The 19212-nt window shown below is 45.3% G+C and overlaps 1 protein-coding gene and 1 long non-coding RNA gene across 2 annotated transcripts in view; one reads left to right on the top strand and one right to left on the bottom strand.

Moving 5' to 3' along the window:
• LOC310826334 overlaps positions 1 to 19212 on the bottom strand; it is a 343986-nt gene that overhangs the window by 180038 nt on the left and 144736 nt on the right. The window lies entirely within an intron of this gene.
• Positions 1 to 19212, top strand: part of PDE3A (phosphodiesterase 3A) — a 279326-nt gene that overhangs the window by 226943 nt on the left and 33171 nt on the right. Inside the window, exons 4-7 of the mRNA XM_083700022.1 lie at positions 13838 to 14098; positions 14693 to 14847; positions 16388 to 16503; positions 18566 to 18785. Coding sequence (XP_083556148.1) covers positions 13838 to 14098; positions 14693 to 14847; positions 16388 to 16503; positions 18566 to 18785 — 752 coding nt within the window. The remainder of the gene's footprint in view (positions 1 to 13837; positions 14099 to 14692; positions 14848 to 16387; positions 16504 to 18565; positions 18786 to 19212) is intronic.

The raw sequence follows: 19212 nt of genomic DNA, 5'->3' as shown, positions 1-19212 counted from the left end.
TCAAAAGACGGTTTTTGCACTGCTGTAGAGGGAAGTCAGGGTCAGATGGGGCTTATCAACCTGGGAAGGTAGCCAGTCTAGGAAAACTCTGATCCTAAACCTCCACTGCCTTGCAGGATTTATCTTCAGGTGAAGTAAAGGCTAAGGAGTAAAACCTACACAAATCCAAACTGGAGTCCCTAAGACAGTTTGAGAGCATCTTGTGTGTCACCTTCCAGCAATTCCTGCAGCCAAGCTAGTGCCAAACATATTGCTCTGCTTTTCTTTGGATCACGGTAAAGGTAAAGGGACCCCTGACCGTTAGGTCCAGTCGCAGACGACTCTGGGGTTGTGGTGCTCATCTCGCTTTATTGGCCGAGGGAGCCGGCGTACAGCATGACTAAGCTGCTTCTGGCGAACCAGAGCAGCGCACTGAAACGCCACAGTAGTGAGGCTGAAATCATCTAGGTAGTCATGCTAAAAAAAACTTTGAGAGCCTTTTCCACTCAGTGCATAGAAAACACAGAGCCAAATGGACCAGTCTCTTCCTATGTCCTCCCCCCTCCCAGCCCTCATGAGTGGCCTTCACCTCATTTACAACTGCCGCTTTGTGGGTAACTCTGGCAATTGCTCAACAAATACCAATTCCCTCAGCATGGCAGTAACCAAATCCTTTGTGTTGCGATAGATGTTTACAGATGGCTTGCCACAGACAGAGTTATCTTTTCTGTGCGTCACAAAAGCTCTATTGTTGACATTCTGTGACATCACAGCTACTCATCCAATGGCTGCAGAGGGAGTGTTGTCAAGTGGCAAGCAGGAGAAAGCCACGTTTTGAAATTACACCCCCCCCCCTGGCTTTTACACAGTGATTTAGTTCACCCAACAGAAGGTACAGAAATGTGAATGGATCCAGTTTTGGTCAAATGAGAGAAACCTAGGGTGATGGATGCTGTTAGCCCTAGAGCAAGAGTTGGCCCTTGTGCTCTGGTGCCTAAATTTAATTTCACAGAGGAACAGCTACCCAAAAGCATCTTCACCCAAGACTCCGGGGCAGCAATGTGACAAAATGCAAGGATGTTCAAGGGAAAGAGAGAAGGGCGGGTGGGGAGAAACTAGGGCACAGGTTTCTTTTCAAGGAAAAATTCATTCCCTCAGGTTCACTGAGCTAATTTCACTTTGCCCGTGTTAGCTGGCGAAATTGCTGCACAGATGAATTTCCCTCAGCCTGCAGAGAGCTTTTGTGATGAAAGCTCAGCACAGTTGTGGAGTAGCTGAATCGGAAGACCGAACGCGTGTGAAGCTGTCGCAGACCAGGAATATTTGCGTGCTTGTGTGTTCCGTTTCCTCCAAGGAGCTCAAGGTGGTGTAAGTAGTTCTCCTTGCCATTTTATCCTAACCTGGGAGGCAGGTTAGGCTGAGAGACAGGGACTGGCCCAAGGCCACCCAGTGAGCTACATGGCCGAGTGGGGATTTGAACCCTGGTCTCCCAGGTCAGACACTCAAGCCACTGCAGCACACTGGCTCATGTAGACTTATAGACCAATCTAGATCCCCTCCTGCCTTACAAATGTAACTCTCGCCCGTAGGAGACGGTGCGCCTGTTGTCTCCCGTTCAGGCATCTTGGTGCAAAAGGCGATGCTGATGGACGATGCAATGTATCTTACAGGTCATTCTTTATAATCTCCCGTCCAACCTGTCAAATAAAAAGCATCTTTTTTATAGCTGTCACTGCTGTTGAGCCATGACCTCTGCTCTGGTCTTACCGCAACATCTCCTGTGCCAAGGGCTTTTGCGATTTGGGGCTGCAGTGGCAGCTTGTGGAGCGAAGAGGTTTGCAACTCGCTTGTCAGGTCCTGGTGATAAAAAGGGGACTAACTGCAGAGAAACTTAGTCTTCATTCTCTGTTACTTAGCAGGGGGTTAGGCAAACCGTCTCCTCCAGTCGCAACTTTTTGCAGGCCATCTGTTCCTGGTTATTTCCACAGGGAATTCAGGCCCGCACAAGTTTGCTCAAGGCCACTGGTGGAAAAAAGAGACATCTCTTTCAGGCAGGCAAAGTTGCTTTGGGGTCATTCCCAGCTCTCCTTGGTCCAGCTCAAATAGCCACCTGATGGAGAAGGACCATAGCTTAGTCCTGGTGGTTGTGCTTTGGGTGCAGAAGGTCTCTGGTTCCTTCATCAGCATCTCTAGGTAGGGCTGGGACTATTTTCCATTTGAAGGTAAGGAAAGTGTCCTGCTTGTGGGCTTCCCATGGTCACCTGGTTGGCCACTGTGAGAACCAGATGCTATAGTGGTTTGGTCCAGCATGACACTTCTTACGTTAACCATAGCTTCCTACATGCCTTTGTGCTATAGAAGAATGCTTACATAGCAGATTTGCTCAAGGTGACTCATCCAGTGAGCCAAGGCAGAAAACAAAGAAATTTAAAAATAAAACAAACGAGCCCAGGGTCTCTGCCGATCCAGCCTGAGAGGAAAATTCCTCCATGCCTGCAACTAAGATGTTCTGTCAGGCTCTGAGCATGCACAAAATCCATCTGCCTAACCGTGAATTCCCAATGGAAACCAACATCCTGTCTTAAGCCTTTAGATTTTGTGCATTCAGGATGCATCAGTGTTGATATGTAGGACGAGAAGTTCTTTTTAACCTAGTTAAATTTCTGACCTAAAAAAAAAGATAGAATCAATGGCAACATTTGGAATTCAGTGCCTCATCTCGAGTCTTTCCCTTTGCCGCAGTTAAATATTAAGATTTTTGTGACACTCCGGGTGACCTTTGGAGTGTGGAATCTGCAGAGACGGTTATTTGCCTTGCCTTCTGTGCAGTCTTAAATTACCAGGACTCCCAGGGCAGAGTGCTCCCCGCTTCCTGCCCCTCACCTGGTGCCCATTCCAGGTGCTAAGCCCAAAGCAAAGCATTGCCGCTTGCGAGAGGGGCCCTGGACCTATGAAACACTGACGTCAAGCATTTTCCTTCGGCTGAGGAGGCAGATAATCCCACTTGCTGGTCGCAGGGTGCTGCAGCCTGTCAGGTTTGACCACCCAGCCCTAAAAACAATGACCCTCTTTCTGTAACCGCCATTATGGGGAAGCAAGATATTGCAGCTGGGAGCTTTAAATGGGAAAAGTTGCACCATAGACTCTTGACAGTTTGTCTTTTGGGAGAGATGGAAGAAGAAGAAGAGAGTCTTTATGTTTTGTTTATTGGTCAACCTGCTTGTGTTGCTGTTCTAATACAGGGTACGTATCAGATTAGCTCTGCTGTTTATTATGAAATGCTTTATTTTCTAGCAGAGAATCCTTTTAGCAATTCATGGAGATCCTGCCATGCAGTTGATCCTATAATCCAAGAGTGGGCAGCCTTTTTCATGCTGAGGGCCACCTTCTCTCATGGACAACCGTTTGTGGGCCACATGCCATTAGCAGGCATGGGCACTTGTAGAAGTGGATGGATCAATAAATGCACTTTTTACCTTCCTACAGCAGGCTAGTTTTCACACAAGCCTCTCTGTCCTCCATCCAAGCAAGGAAGAGGCTTTACCAGGGTTCAAGGGCACATTCTCGTCAGGAGAAAGCACAGCATGATGGTCTAGAGCAGGGCTGGAGAGGGGGTGTGCTGCTCCAGAAAAAGTTGTAGTGCTCATAGAATGCCAGGGGCCAGATAGATCGATTTGGAGGACCACATTTGGCCCTCAGGCCCTGTAGTTCCCTGCCATTGTTTTAAACATACTGATTGTGTTTCTTTGCTATGTAAGAGTGTGGGAAGTACTCATAAAGGGAAGAGAAGCATAAAATACAGGTCCTACATCAAAAGGGAGTGGCTGTCTGACCCAGTTCTTGTCAAATATGGAGGAGGGGATGGGGATGGAGATGTTAGAGTTCCTGCTCCATGATTGCAGTCATGAGATTGTTGTCTTTCACATGACAGTGTATGTTTTGAATCCACAAAATGGGAAGTGGCGGAGACAGGATGTTTGCGTTACTGTGTTCCGTGAAGTGGAACTATTGTCCTTTGTTCTTTTTCTCTTTGTTGTCTGATGCTAGAGAGAGAGGGAGCCATGTGTGCTCTGTGTGTGTTTATATGTAAATAAAGTAGATTAGCCAAAATGCTGAGTTGCTGAGGTCTGTTACGCAAGCTGTGAAGACTCTGCGGATCCCTAAGTGTGCCGGTGTCTGTTGGCATTGGTCGCTGTGATGTTCGGGCTGAAGAAAGCTTTTGAAGCTCCCGAACGAAAGACCAGGAGGGAGGGAACATGTCAGTAGGGCATGTGTCTCTGCCAGGGTCCTACTCGAGTGTAGGATGAGTTCCTGACAGGAGATAGGCAAAAGTAAGGTAAAGGCAGCCTATTAGCTCATATGCCAGAGATCCCATTATTGCTCATAAGTAATGAGCATTCCTAACCGGAAAGTTTTTGTAGGTGACAGGCAGATGGTGGGAGCTGCCATTCAGTACCATATTGAAGAGCTGTCCAATAGTGAAACAGAATATTCCGTGGAAGTTGGACTTTCCTGCATTGGAAGTTTTCAAGCAGAGGTTGGACGGCCATTTGTCATTTACGATCTAGTTGAGATTTCTGCATCGCAGGGGGTTGGACTAGATGACCCTCAGGGTCCCTTCCAATTCTATGATTCCCTGGTCCATTTCACTTAAAGGTCTTCCTTGTTGGGAGGTTTAACTCAACGCGAGTTTGATTCAGGAACAACCAAGAGGAAAAGTGGCTGCAGAAGTTGTCACTCGTGGGCTTTTCTTCATTTTTAATTATTTACTTACTCCTGACACGTGTTTATAAGCGGGTTTGTGTTGAGCTATAATAATAATAATAATAATAATAATAATAATAATAATAATAATAATAATAATTTATTTGTACTCCGCCCATCTGGCTGGGTTTCCCCAGTCACTCTGGGCAGCTTCCAACAAAGATGAAAGATACACTGAAATGTCACATATTAAAAACTTCCCTGAACAGGGCTGCCTTCAGATGTCTTCTGAATGTCAGGTAGATGTTTATCGCTTTGACATCTGATGGGAGGGTGTTCCACAGGGCGGGCGCCACTACCGAGAAGGCCCTCTGCCTGGTTCCCTGTAACTTGGCCTCTCGCAGTGAGGGAACCGCCAGAAGGCCCTCGGAGCTGGACCTCAGTGTCCGGGTAGAACGATGGGGGAGGAGACGCTCCTTCAGCTAGACAGAACAGAGGTGTGACTTGGTACAGTTCCCAGTGTTGTCACTTGCGTTCACAGCTGGGGTGTGTGTGAGTGCAAGAGAGGAAAGACTTGCGAACAAGAGTTGGTTGGGTATATTAGGATGGGCCAGCAATGTTTAGACCAGGGTCAACAGAAAGACTTGTTCAGCACATCTGGCTGGCTGATTGCAACATCTGTTCGTACCACCAAAAACACGATGTCCTTCAGTTACCCATGTATATATCATAGCACATGGTTGTGCAATGAGGGAGCGAATTCCAGAGCTAGGGGGTCCCGCCAATCGCTTCCACCCCTTCTCCTTCTCTCTTTCCTTTCCACTGGAACAGAATGTCAAGTTCACATAAGGCACACTTGCAAACACCACAAATGTACGGTTGCAAGCAAGAAATGGTGCAGGTGCAAGTAATTCGTTCATCTTTGAGCAGCAAGGTTTATTTTCCCATTGATTTTCATGGCCGTAGAAACCTTCATGCTTTTTTGTACAGCATCCTTTCCGCCAGTTCGTAGTTCATGAACATACAAACTCTCCTGCATAGGCCACCTGGTCCAGCGTTGGCTTTTCTTCAGTGACCAAGCAGATGCTCCTGGAATTATGAACAGTCTTATTTCGTCCTGTTTCAGTTTCCCCAGTGTTCAGTCATAGCTCCTGTCTCTTCCATCAATAACAACAACACAACAAATTTTATTAATGATAACATTATTATTTTAAAATTATTATTGTTGTTGTTGTTAAAATAAATTGTTTTATTAATAACAAACTTTTATTAATAATAAAGTCACCCTATACCCATAGATCTCAGGGTGGTTCACAACATAAAATCACAATATTACAAAACTAAACAATATACATACCGTATTTTTCGCTCCATATGACACACCTGACCATAAGACGCACCTAGTTTTTAGAGGAAAACAAGAAAAAAAAATTCTGAACGAAACAGTGGGTGTATGATTTTTGTGGTTCATGCTGTGGCCACAGACATGTGATTTGACAGTGAGTTTGGGGTAGCCCAATGCAAAAATCCATGTGGATCCATGCTTTGTAATCACATTTTTGCACCATTGCGGCCCCATGAAACAGTGGATGTGTGTGTGTTTTTTGTGGAGGCTGTAGCCATGGACGTGCTATGTGATCTGATGGTGAATTTGGGGTGACCCAATGCAAAAATCCTGAGGATCCACGTGGATCCGTGCTTTGTAACCACGTTTTTGCACCATTGCAGCCCCACGAAAGAGTAATAAAAACAAAAAGACAACCCAGGAATCCCTCCTTTCGCAGCACATTTTAAAAGGGCATCAGATGTGAATCTTAAAAGACTAACAGATTTACAAACCTGTGCTCTCACTCTCAAGTAACTGGTGGTTAATTTTCAGAAAGAGTGAACTGGAAATGAGTTTTTAATTATTATTTCTTTAAAAACTTTTAAAAATATCTTCCCCCACTTTCTGTCCAGCAAACAACTTAGCAATGAAAGAGAGGTTTTACTGGAACTTGTAATATTGTGTTCAAGTGCTCCATCTGGTGGTTCCCATTGTGAAAGGCATCGCAAAGGCATTTATTCTGCCTTTTCCACTGGCCCGTTGTTCTTAATTATCCTTCTAAACCATGTGTCAAAAACACCAGCCATCACTTCATTAGCCAATTTGGGCATTTTAACATTTACTCTGTGAGAGAGATGAGTCAAAGTTTTCTCAAACCTCCACTAAATAAAGTCATTCATTCTTGCTTTTGTTTCTCTGTGGAGAAAAGTCTCCCCACACTCTTCTTTTTCTTATTCTTCATGCAATCTTCTTTATCCGATTCCAAAGCTTGCATTTGTTTTGGGATATTATTATTATTATTATTATTATTATTATTATTATTATTATTATTATTATTATTATTTTGCTTGTGTTGTTCAGCGATGCCAGGGCATCTGAGATGCCTGAAGACATTCCTGGGAGAGAGAAAATGAGACTCTTGAGAATTCTCTCTCTTCAATAAATAACGAAAGCGATTATAATCGTGTTTCTTTAGTGCCCCTATTAATATTGCCGCTTGTAAATAGTGCCACTTGGGTTAAGTTGGCTGGGGCCCGCTGCAAAATCTAAGACATTTTTGAAGCCTGAAGTTGGAATTAAACATTATGGTTAGGTAGGGAAGGAAAACTTCATTTATCTGAAGAAGTGTGCATGCACACGAAAGCTCATACCAAGAACTGACTTAGTTGGTCTTTAAGGTGCTACTGGAAGGATTTTGTTTTGTTTTGACTATGGCAGACCAACACGGCTACCTATCTGTAACTTCATTTATTTTGTTCTCCATCTTTCATAAGGGGCTAGTCCTAGCTCAGCAGAAGGTCCCACGCAGGGGTAGCACATCTCATTTTGCAGCTTGAGGCGAAACAGAAAGTAAGGTAAAGGTAAAGGGACCCCTGACCATTAGGTCCAGTCGTGGCTGACTCTGGGGTTGCGGCGCTCATCTCGCTTTATTGGCCGAGGGAGCTGGCCTACAGCTTCCGGGTCATGTGGCCAGCATGACTAAGCCACTTCTCGCAAACAAGAGCAGCGCACAGAAACACCGTTTACCTTCCTGCCGAAGCGGTACCTATTTATCTACTTGCACTTTGACGTGCTTTCAAACTGCTAGGTTGGCAGGAGCTGGGACCGAGCAACAGGAGCTGACCCCATTGCGGGGATTCAAACCGCCAACCTTCTGATCAGCAAGCCCTAGGCTCTGTGGTTTAACCCACAGCGCCACCTGCGTCCCGAAACAGAAAGTACTGCCCTGCTATTGCTGCACTGGCCATTGGCGCTGCTTCTCCACCAACCCGAGGCCGCTGTTTCACCCTGTCTCATGGGTGGGCAAGGCCTGGTCCCAGGCTCAATCATCTCCAGGTAGGGCTGGGATTAAGACCTATGTCTGAAACCCTCTAGAGTCAGTCAGTATAGATAACACTGAGAGAGAAGGACCAGTGGTTTCAGTCTCTAGAAGGCAGATCCTCGGGTTCCCAAGTTACCGTATTTTTCCGTCTATAAGACAAGGTTTTTTTTACTCTAAAAAAGAATGTTCAAAATCAGGGGCCATTTTATACACAGATAGTGCAGAATGGGGACGTGCAATTGGTTGCAGCCACAAGCGGGAGCTTGTCTTTTTCTTCTTTTGAGTTTTATTTATTTATTAACCTTCTTATGTTACATCAGTAAACATTATCACAATTTTCAGGACATATAAAAAGTTTATATACCTAAAGAAAAGAAACAAGGACAAAAAACAATTCCAAAATCATATATGTACCAACACTTTGGACTTCCTGTCTATCCCGTTGTATATTCCTTATTTACAAATGAATGTACTCTTATTATTGTATATTTCTTTACATTTTATCTAATACAGTGGTACCTCAGGTTACATACGCTTCAGGTTACAGGCCCCCCTAACCCAGAAATAGTGCTTCAGGTTAAGAACTTTGCTTCAGGATAAGAACAGAAATCAGGCTCCGGCGGCGCGGCGGAAGCAGGAGGCCCCATTAGCTAAAGTGGTGCTTCAGGTTAAGAACAGTTTCAGGTTAAGTACGGATCTCCGGAACGAATTAAGTACTTAACCCGAGGTATCACTGTACATTCCTATATCAATATGTACCCTTGGTCTTATTTCTCAGTCTCTCTCCAACGTCAATTGAATGCTAGCATAGATGGTGAACCTTTACTGTATTTTTGAACATATATCTTATATCTATCCCACTTTTCCATAATTTTTTGTTTTGAATTGCCTCTCAGGCTATTTGTCAACTGCGCCATTTCAGCAAATTCTTGTAGCTTGTTATGCCAATCCGTTATTGTCGGGACTTCTTCTTCCTTCCACCCCTTTGCCACCAAAGTCCGAGCTGCAGCCTTTGCATATAAAAATAGAGGAGCTTGTCAGCGGCGATAGGGTGGGTGATTGGTGGCTGCGGCAAGGGCTGCTGTGGATTGGCTGCAGCTGCGACAATTGTTCATGTGCTTGCCAGCTGCTAGTGGCGAGCGGGCAGACGCTTTGCGGCTTCTGTGACATGTTGGCACCCCCCCAAAAAAAGAGCTCAACAACTCTGGGCCATCTCACCCCATTTTCTTAAATTGGAGCCCCCAAAACAGGGGTCGTCTTATACATGGGTGTGTGTTATGCACAGAAAAATATGGTAAATGGTGTTAGATGAATATTGTAGTGATGGGATCTCTGAAATGGAAATGTAACATGTGAAAATTCTGCCCCAGGATAGAGTTTCTTATGTACCCAATTATGTACCCTAGCCAATCAACATCTCTCATGTCCTTTCCATCACCCTGCCCCATGCTAGCAAATGTCTTTCGGGTTTTGTGTTAGTCAACGAGGCAACTGTGTCTCGATCGGCAGTCCCCTCTTCCATCTCCTCTAGGCTAACATTTGCTAGGCAGCCCAATTCAAATTTAGAACAAGCATAAGTTGCCATAATTTCTCTCTTGTCTTTTTCTTTACCATCCCCGCTTGACCATTTCAAGTTATCAATTTATAACCATCTGAATTTTTACAAATTGAACAGGCTATGAAGAAGGCCAAGGCCAGGTTCTCAAAGAGGGAATCATGCTAAATTCAATGCATGATTTAAAGCAGGCATCCCTAAACTCAGCACTCCAGATGTTTTGGGATTACAGTTTCCATCCATCACCCCTGACCACTGGTCCTGTTAGCTAGGGATGATGGGAACTGTAGTCCCAAAACATCTGGAGGGCCGAGTTTGGGGATGCCTGATTTAAAGCAATCTTGAGTCCCATTATGGATATATAATCCCTTCTGTCCTCTACATTGTAATAAAAGTGAAACAAGATTTTGTGTGTGTGTGTGTGTGTGTGACTGATTCTTTTATCTTATGCACTGCCCCCTCCCTTCCCCCTCTGATGCTGAATATTAAGGGAGTTTGAATGGCAACTGCATTTCCGGCTACACAGGAAATTCCTAACCCTTGACAATCTCTTCGTCTCATCTCAAAATGGGACAAGGCTTGAGATCGTCAGACTGGAAACGTTATGATTTGTTGCTGTTGTCCAAAAATAACCAGAACATAAAAATCCAATGTGGAGTCCAAATTATCCCAAAATCCACATTAAGGCCAAATCTTTATTTGGCCAACCAAAATGTAAAAAGAAAAGAAAGAAAGAAAAGAAAATCATTTGCAAGCTTTTGAGTTTCTTCAGAACTATTCATCTGACTAGATGATAAGCAAAGCAAAATAAAAATAAAATTGGGGGGCTATTCTCTGCATTGTAAGAGTCTTACTGTTGTACAGAGTCTTCCCAGAAGTACACCATGTTGAATTCAATGGGGCTTACTTCAAGCTAAATTATGTTAGGCTTACCCTGTTAAGATGGAGGGCGAGAGGAGGCAGCAGACATTCAGATGAGGCTGTGTTAGGTTCTGTGTAGATATCAGATCTCTTGGAAAGCAAAAAAATAAGGAAATGATGTAGCATCTGCTTCACATATAGAAAGTCCTTGGTTCATTCCTTGGCATCTACAAGTAGGGCAGGGAGAGACCCCTGTCCATCAATGTAGACAATAAGCGAGATGGATCAATGGACCAGTGGCCTAACTCCACCTTTAAGCGTAACAGAAAGGTTCCTTTGTAGATAGAGGGAAAGTAAATCATTGCATAGTCCTTTTATTAGCAAAGGTGGGTGGTGCTGTGGTGTAAAACATTGAGCCTTGGGCTTGCTGATCGGAAGGTCGGCAGTTTGAATCTCCGTGACGGGTGAGCTCCTGTTGCTTGGTCCCAGCTCCTGGCAACCTAGCAGTTAAAAAGCATGCCAAAGTGCAAGTAGATAAATAGGTACTGCTCCGGCAAGAAGGTAAACGGCGTTTTTTTTGCGCTGCTCTGGTAACCCCAGAAGCGGCTTAGTCATGGTGGCCACATGACCCGGAAAAACTGGCTACGGACAAACATCAGCTCCCTCGGCCAGTAAAGCGCGATGAGCGCCCCAACCCCAGAGTTGTTTGCAACTGGACTTAACTGTCAAGGGTCCTTTACCTTTACCTTAGATATTCATTTTAAGTGAAATGTCAGTTGAAACCGAAATTGGTACCTTTACAGATCAGTTAGGGATGCGGGTGGCACTGTAGGTTAAACCACAGAGCCTAGGACTTGCCAGTCAGAAGGTTGGTAGTTCGAATCCCCGTGACGGGGTGAGCTCCTGTTGCTCGGTCCCTGCTCCTGCCAACCTAGCAGTTCAAAAGCACGTCAAAGTGCAAGTAGATAAATAGGTACCACTCTGGTGGGAAGGTAAACCGCGTTTCTGTGCACTACTCTGGTTCGCCAGAAGTGGCTTAGTCATGCTGGCCACATGACCCGGACGCTGTACACTGGCACCCTCGGCCAATAAAGCGAGATGAGTGTCGCAACCCCAGAGTCGGTCACAACTGGACCTAATGGTCAGGGGTCCCTTTACCTTTACAGATCAGTTGGAGGGAATGTTATCTCTGAGAAGTCAGTCCCATCCCATTGTCACGTCCCTAGGAAGTGGAAGTGGGGAAACTTGTTCCAACAGTGAGGCTTGCTATTAGTGACACTTCTCCCGACCTTTGGAGCACATAATTTCAGAGAACCAGGGTTCTGATTGCAGAATCGTGATCCGGACATGACTGTTAACCCTGGTTAGCACTCTCCGTGGTTTGTTGCCTTGACCCTGGTTAAGTGTCAGGGACTAGGGGTCAGATTCCTCTTTTGTCGGGTAATGGAGTCCAGGACTCCAAACCTGAAGGAGAAGATCGTGCACTGCTAAGAGGTTCTTATGAGGTAAATACTATACCAATTTTTTAAAAAGTAAACAAACACCTAATTAGTTTCCAAACGGTACAGCTGGGTCAGCTTGACATGAGTTACAGAGATGGCACGCAAACTCTTCCTTGGGCAAAGCTACAGATCATCCTTATAAGGTCTCCAAAGTCAACAGCTTTTCTTTGCCTTTTGCAGAAGAGCCCCCGTCCTTCTGAGAAACGTGTCAAACAAGTATATGGAGCATGTTTTTCATCCCTGCTTAATCTTGGGGATAGAAATCCCTACGGAGACTTGTCTGCAAATTCTAAAATAACCTGTTATTTCCACCGAAGCTGCCGGCATGTGCTGCTCAAGGCTTTTTGGAAATTAAAAGAGTCGGGAAGCAGGGGGAGGAGAGAAAGGAGCTGTGTTTACTTTTAATTTTGTTTTAAGACACTTGGCCAGAGAGTTCATGATGTGACTTGGAAACTATATCGAATCATGATTTATGGCCGGGCTGTTATTTTATAAAGGGCAAAGACAAGCCAGGCACAGCTGCCTGCCTGTTCCTCGGTTTGCACCCTGCATGCCAATAACCTGCAGTCTGTCTTAACCCTTTTCATTGTTTCTTTTCTCTGTGCGTGTGTTTGTGTGTGCACCCGCGTGTGTGCATGCATGCGGCCTGTGGCTTGCCAGAGAGCTTGATTGATAAGACATGTAGAATGACCAGGGTCTCCTTGTCTGCTTGGTGAACTTGTTTCATGTTGGGAAAAGGTTGCAAGCCCTCCAATCACATGAATCGACCAATTTTGGCTAAAGCTACTGTGGGTTCTGCCAAGGTGGGAGGAAGGAAAACAGCTTCCTGCAGCTCTACGGTAACATCCTTTGGACGTGCAGAGAAAAATAGAGTTGGAAGGGACCCCGAGGATCATTTAGTCCAACCCCCTGCAAATATGTAGCTGTCCCGTACAGGGATCGAACCTGCAACCTTGGTGTTATCAGCACCACACTCTAATCAACTCTTGGATTATACTGGCAAATCTGGGGCAAGCGACAATATATGACTGCATTTGCACTGCCGGATCCACATAACCTGCAGCTTATGAAGCTGCCCCTGTACAAAGGACCAAGCTAGATGTCACGTCCGATGTTTCTTGACCCTGGAGAACACACCAAAGGGATGATAAAGTATATCATGATAAAGTAGAGCAGTGTGTGTACATGCATGGGGGACTCTGGTCATTAAATTTGCTTCTTCCATCCCTACCTCACCTGTAGCATTCAGCTGACTGCACAACTTGTGTCCTTCTCATCACCCAAAGAGCTCCCCCTGCCCAATCCATATCAATGGTGGGGAACCTTACTCTATGATGGGCAGGAGTCAAGTTGCACGTTTTGCAAAACATACAGGTAAACATAGCACCAGGAGAAATGACTCTTGTGCCGAGTTTCTGCATGTATGAAAGCAATAAGGAGGGCTATTGTCTATTTGTTGGTACACCCCATTCAGTTACTAAACATTTGGTATGTCTGCACCAGGAAAAGAATTGTTTGTCATCTTTGTTCATCTGCGAAACACACACACACACACACACACACACACACACACACAGCTTCTGCAAATACTGTGAATTGCATTGGCAAGGTATACATTTCCTCTTTCAGTGGTATATGAGAGTGTTGAGATATGCAATATTTATTTTAAGAATGTATTCAGCACATCTTTTCCCAAAAATGGATTTCAGGGCATTGTACATAACAAATTTTAAATCTCCAGCACAGTATTGAATATGGCATAAATGAGGGCAAACTTTGCAGTGCAGAGATCACCTTGGTTTGGGTTCTGATTTAGCCATTTCCTGACTTTCTTTTTTGCTGAAGCTTCACTCTTTCTCTACTTCCAGTCTTCGGGCACCAGTATTACAGTTGACATTGCAGTCATGGGAGAGGCTCACGGACTTATTACAGACCTCCTGGCAGATCCTTCCTTACCACCAAACGTCTGCACCTCCCTTCGGGCGGTGAGCAACCTGCTCAACACACAGCTAACCTTCCAAGCCATCCACAAACCGAGGATCAACCCTTTGGCATCTTTCAATGAGAACTACACCTGTTCTGACTCAGAGGAATGCTCAGAGAAGGGAGAAAAGCTGACTATTCCCAAGGTGAGCGTCCCTCTTTCAGGTTGTGGGAAATGTTGGTTCTTCTTTTCCTTGGGTGTTAATTCTGTGACTGTAAGAAAAGACATTCTGTGTGAAATAGATGCTTCAGGGTGCAGCATGCACAGTGCCCTCACCTTTTATACTCACGACAACCCTGTGAGGTATGTAGGCTGAAAGACAAGGGCTGGCCCAAAGCCATCCAATAACCTTGTTATTTGTGGCTGAGTCAGAATTTGAACCCAGGTTTCACTAATATAAGTCCAACACTCAAACCACTACTCCATAAGGGCTCACATGCAAGCCCAAGGCCACTGCGAGTGCTGTTGACTATCAGTCAGTAGTGTAATGGGAAATTCAGATGTTCAGGGTCCCTTTGTAATAGTCACAGCCACTCAACCCCCTTCTAAGTTTATACAGTAATCTTATAATTATACAAGCTACAAGAAGAAGCTAACAGGCTACTCATTTAAAAATAATTCTTTCCCTCTCCTCCCCACCCCATTCACAATGTTTTCTTTGCAAACTGACTGCCAGTAACTGCTGGCGATCATGGACAAAATACTACCCAGTTGAAAAGTCTTCCTGTCTTATCCTTAGCGCTTCCGGAAAAGTCTGCCCCCAGGTCTTTTGCGACGAGTGTCGTCCACTTGGACAACAACCACATCTGCAACTGGTTTGCCCACTTTGGAGCCAGCTCCAGTGAGAAGAGACCGCAGTGCTAGCATCAAACTTCATGATACTTCATCATCCGGGTGAGGAAATAATTGTGTGTAGGGGGGTGGTTCAATGACAAAAAGTCCTGTGATTCTCAGTAGCATCTGAGAACCTTAAGAGGGTTGACTTCTTCCTGGAAACAGTAGATGTTTTGGATTGGATTATGACTCGTCTTTTGATGGTGTAATCACAAAGACTAAGACCACCGTTCTCGTAGATCTCCTGCTCTGGGATCATGCCAAGGTCCCACAGAGATTCCCAATTGGACTTGAAGGAGATTATCAACAGGGCAGAAACTAACTAAAAACCTATTCTGCAGGACCTTGGACAGAAACTAACTAGTTCAGATGTTGCTCCAGCAAAGGTGAAAAGTTGAGTCAAGTCCTCAAGTGCTGCTGCATTTCCTTTTTCCATCCCTGGCCTTGTCTCCCAGATAATCATAAAGGAGGGAATTATTCAGAAGACTGACGACACCAGAGAGTAAATAACCCCACTGTATATCTAAGAAAGTGAAACATGAAAATAAAAAGGGTGGTAAAAACCATTGGATAATCCCTTATGGACAATTTCATAAAATTGAAAAATCTTAACCAATTAAATGAGCATTCAGTTATCACACTTTAAATTGATTCATCCATCAAATGTTGCTTTATAAGTGTCAGATCTGATTGAAAAGGATATCTTTAGCCTGTAGTTGAGGGATTAATTATGCTTTTTCGGCATATAATGAAAAGGAACAGATGCTATTCTCAGATTGGGAATGGAAATCCTTTTCTGCAAAAAAAGTTTAACCAATCACCTCTAAAATTCTTCACTCCCACGCATACGTCTAAGTAGTGCTCTCACGCTTTTAAAACATTGAGTCCCAGCCATTGCCTTGACCCATTCCACAATTGGGAGGTGATATCAGATAGCTGGAGGAGGAGTGAGAGAGCTGGAGAAGAGCAACAGATTGCCAATCCAGTTGGGCCTGAAGTAAGTGCATGATCCAAAATTTGCAGGGGTTAATATCTATGACAGCAGAAGAGGAGCAAGAACACCAGGCAGAGAGGCATAATATCAGGGACAGGTTGGAGGCAAGAGTATATTTCTCAGTGTTTTTAATTGGACATTCATTGGCAGACAAGGGGCATTAGCCAGCTGCATTTGGTTTCCATAGGTACATCTGTTCATCTAGTCTTTTGAACATTATGGAGAATGTATGCAATCATTTGGGGAAGTAACTATGGAATTTCCCCTGCCACTCCCCCCCCCTTCCCCCAAAAGTAGCTTACCTTGGTCAGAGATAGCACTGATCTTTCACAAAACAACATCATGAATTATATGGCCATGGGATAGCAACGATAGACTCCCAAGTCAAACGTCTTGGCCTGCACTTATAATGGGTGCAATAGAATTGTGATGGTGAAATGTCTCACTGGTCCTGCTTTGGGATTGGCCATTGTGAGAAGCAGGATGCTGATGGGCTAGGCAGGGCTGTTCCTGGAGATGGCGAGCCCCACTCTGTCCTAACACCTCTGGTCCAAGCAGAAACAGCTGGTTATAACCCCTCGGTTGATCTCTGCTCTCTTTTCACAGCTCCGACGCGTGGAACAATTCCCTCCTGATGAACCTCACCAAAAGCAGGTCGTTCTCCGCCTCCTATGCAATGTCTGCTGCAAACCACCTGAATTCCAAGCGGCCAAGTCGGCAAGGTTGGTTGGCTCTTGGGCATATAGATGCGCTGTGAGTCACAACAGGGGTGGTCTCTTAAGTGTGCTGCGTTTAAAATCAGTGGGGAACAGCCGAGGTTATGTTTCTTACCTAGCTGCGCTAAATTTGCACCTGTAGCACAGACTGCGCTTTGAATTGAGCCACAGGTGGAAGACCAGAAGTATTAGCTGTAATTTCTGACTTACTCCCCTGCAAGCTGAGTGGCAAAGAGCTCTTTCACATCCTATGTTAAGGACCGTGGCTTGTTGGTAGAGCATCTGCTTTCCATGCAGAAGGTTCCAGGTTCTATCTCTGACATCTCCAGAGTAGGGCTGGGAATGTCCCCCGCCTGAAACCGTGGGAAGGTGCTGCCAGTCAGCGTAGACAATTCTGAGCCAGATGGACCCAATGGTCTGGCTTCCTATGGTCCCCAGCATGAACTGCAAGAGGGGATTAGCAGAGACCTTCCATTCTTTTGCATCTCAGGAGCAATGAGGCAGACACGCATCTCTCTGCATTTTTGTTTTAAATTTAAGACAACCAAAGGAAGCCTCTAGATTTCATCAGAGCAGCAGCAGGCCAGGAAGAAGGGAGGGAAGAGCAGAAAAAAACACCTTTCTCTCCAGTGCATTTGTGTGTTTAAAAAACCAGCAATACCTTTTGGAAATGCAGCCAATGGGAGAGTGATTTTGATCTAAAAAATGACCTGCAGGGAAGGTTTAAACACCTCCTACCTGCCCCCAGCTTGTCAAATTTGAGAGGGGAGCTCCCCCTGAAGATTCACAACAAGTTTTTAAAATGTTTTGCACACTAGTTTGTTACCTTTAGATCTCACCCTTTTCCAAAAAAGCCCAAGACAACCACACGTAGTTCAGTTTGTCAGTGGCGGATTTTGGGCTCTGATTTCAGCGGCGCCCTGTGCTATGTGAAAATTTGGCAGCACTCTAAAACTGCCCCTGACTCTGTCTCCCTCCTGCTCCATGAATGTGTGTGTTGGGTCCCTAAGCATGCTAATAATAAATAATAAATAATAAATTTTTATTTATATCCCACCCTTCCCGGTTCTGAAAACCTGGCTCAGGGCTGCTAACAACAAATTTAAAACACTTAATTGTGATACAACAAAAAACAGCATAAAATACAGTATAAAAGCATGAATAACGATAAATTACAAGTTCTAAAATCAGTTTAGGGGGAAATCCATCCAATAAACATTAGACAATCACCAGGGCTAGCTGGCTAAATTAGTCCTATTTGGGCCTATTTGCTAGCTAATGCAATTCCCATTTTGAGCTCATCCTACTAGCATATGGAGTATTTAAAGCTGTGATTGGAACTTCTGCCCTGTCCCGGCTAGCATCTTGTGCATTGTAAGAACTTCCAATGAAATCTCTGTCGGAGAAGCTTTGGTCTGCCTGAAGCAAGTGGGACCTGGGAAAGACCAGGGTTCAAATCCCTGCTAAGCCATGAAGATCACGGGGTGACCTAGGGCCAGTCACTGTCTCTCAGCCTTACCTACCTCGCAGAAGGTCCTTTACCTTTTAGGGAGCGGGTGGCCCTGTGGTTTAAACCACTGAGCCTCTTGGGCTTGCTGATCAGAAGGTCGGCGGTTCAAATCTGTGTGATGGGGTGAGCTCCTGTTCCTCTGTCCCAGCTTCTGCCAACCTAGCAGTTCGAAAGCACACCAGTGCAAGTAGATAAATAGGTACCGCTGCAGCAGGAAGGTAAACGGTGTTTGCATGAGCTCTGGTTTCTGTCACGGTGTCCCGTTGTGCCAGAAGCGGTTTAGTCAAGCTGGCCACATGACCCGGAAAGCTGTCTGTGGACAAACGCCAGCTACCTCGGCCTGAAAGCTAGATGAGTGCCACAACCCCATAGTCACCTTTGACTGGACTTAACCGTCCAGGGTTCCTTTACCCTTTACCTTTTATACCTCAGAGTTGCTGTGAGGATAAAATGGGGAGGAGGAGCACCAACCTTGCTTGAGCTCCTTGGAGGAAAGATGGAATATAAATGCTTTAAATGCATACCCCTTTATTTTTTTGTCATTCTTCCTCCTAATAGGTATCCCACCAAATATTTCACCTCTTACCTCCCCAAGCCATTCGCCCATCCACGGCACTCCAGCCAGCAGCCCCATCAGCAAGACCTCCAGCGAACAATTCCCCGAGTCGACGGTCACTGCCACTAAGCAAACGCTGAAGCCCCATAGGGTCTTGGGTTGTACCCAGAGCGCCCCTAACCTTTCGGAGGCTATCGTGGCCACGCCTGTCATTTGCAGCAGGTAAGATGCTTCTCTGACACTTGTTGGAACCATCCTTCATTTCCCTCTCCCCATCCTTGTCCTCAAGGCTCTGTTCTGCACAACGCAATCGTATTATCCATAACCCAGTATGTGTGTGTTTCGGTGGAGTGGGAGAACCGCAGCTGTGATAACTTTGCCCGTTTCCACCGTACCAAAGGGGACCGTGGCTCAGCTTGCGTGCGCAAGCTCCTGGGGTTCCTGGATTGTCCCCCAAAAGTATTTGAAGAGTTGAGCTAAGACTCTACGTGTTGTTTCGGTTCACCCCAGCTGCATCAGGTCCCTCAAACAATATCAAGTCCCTTTGGCCATCGCCAGGCGGACTTGCCTTTCTGTTGCGTCCTATATTTTGACTTCTTGGAACTAGATCCATGGCAACATCCAAAAAAGAAAACAAAGGGTTCCAAGA

Source organism: Podarcis gaigeae (genome assembly GCF_964106915.1).
Source record: "Podarcis gaigeae genome assembly, chromosome: 10".
In the NCBI taxonomy this organism is placed as follows: Eukaryota; Metazoa; Chordata; class Lepidosauria; order Squamata; family Lacertidae; genus Podarcis; species Podarcis gaigeae.
This window is presented reverse-complemented; position numbering and strand designations above follow the sequence as displayed.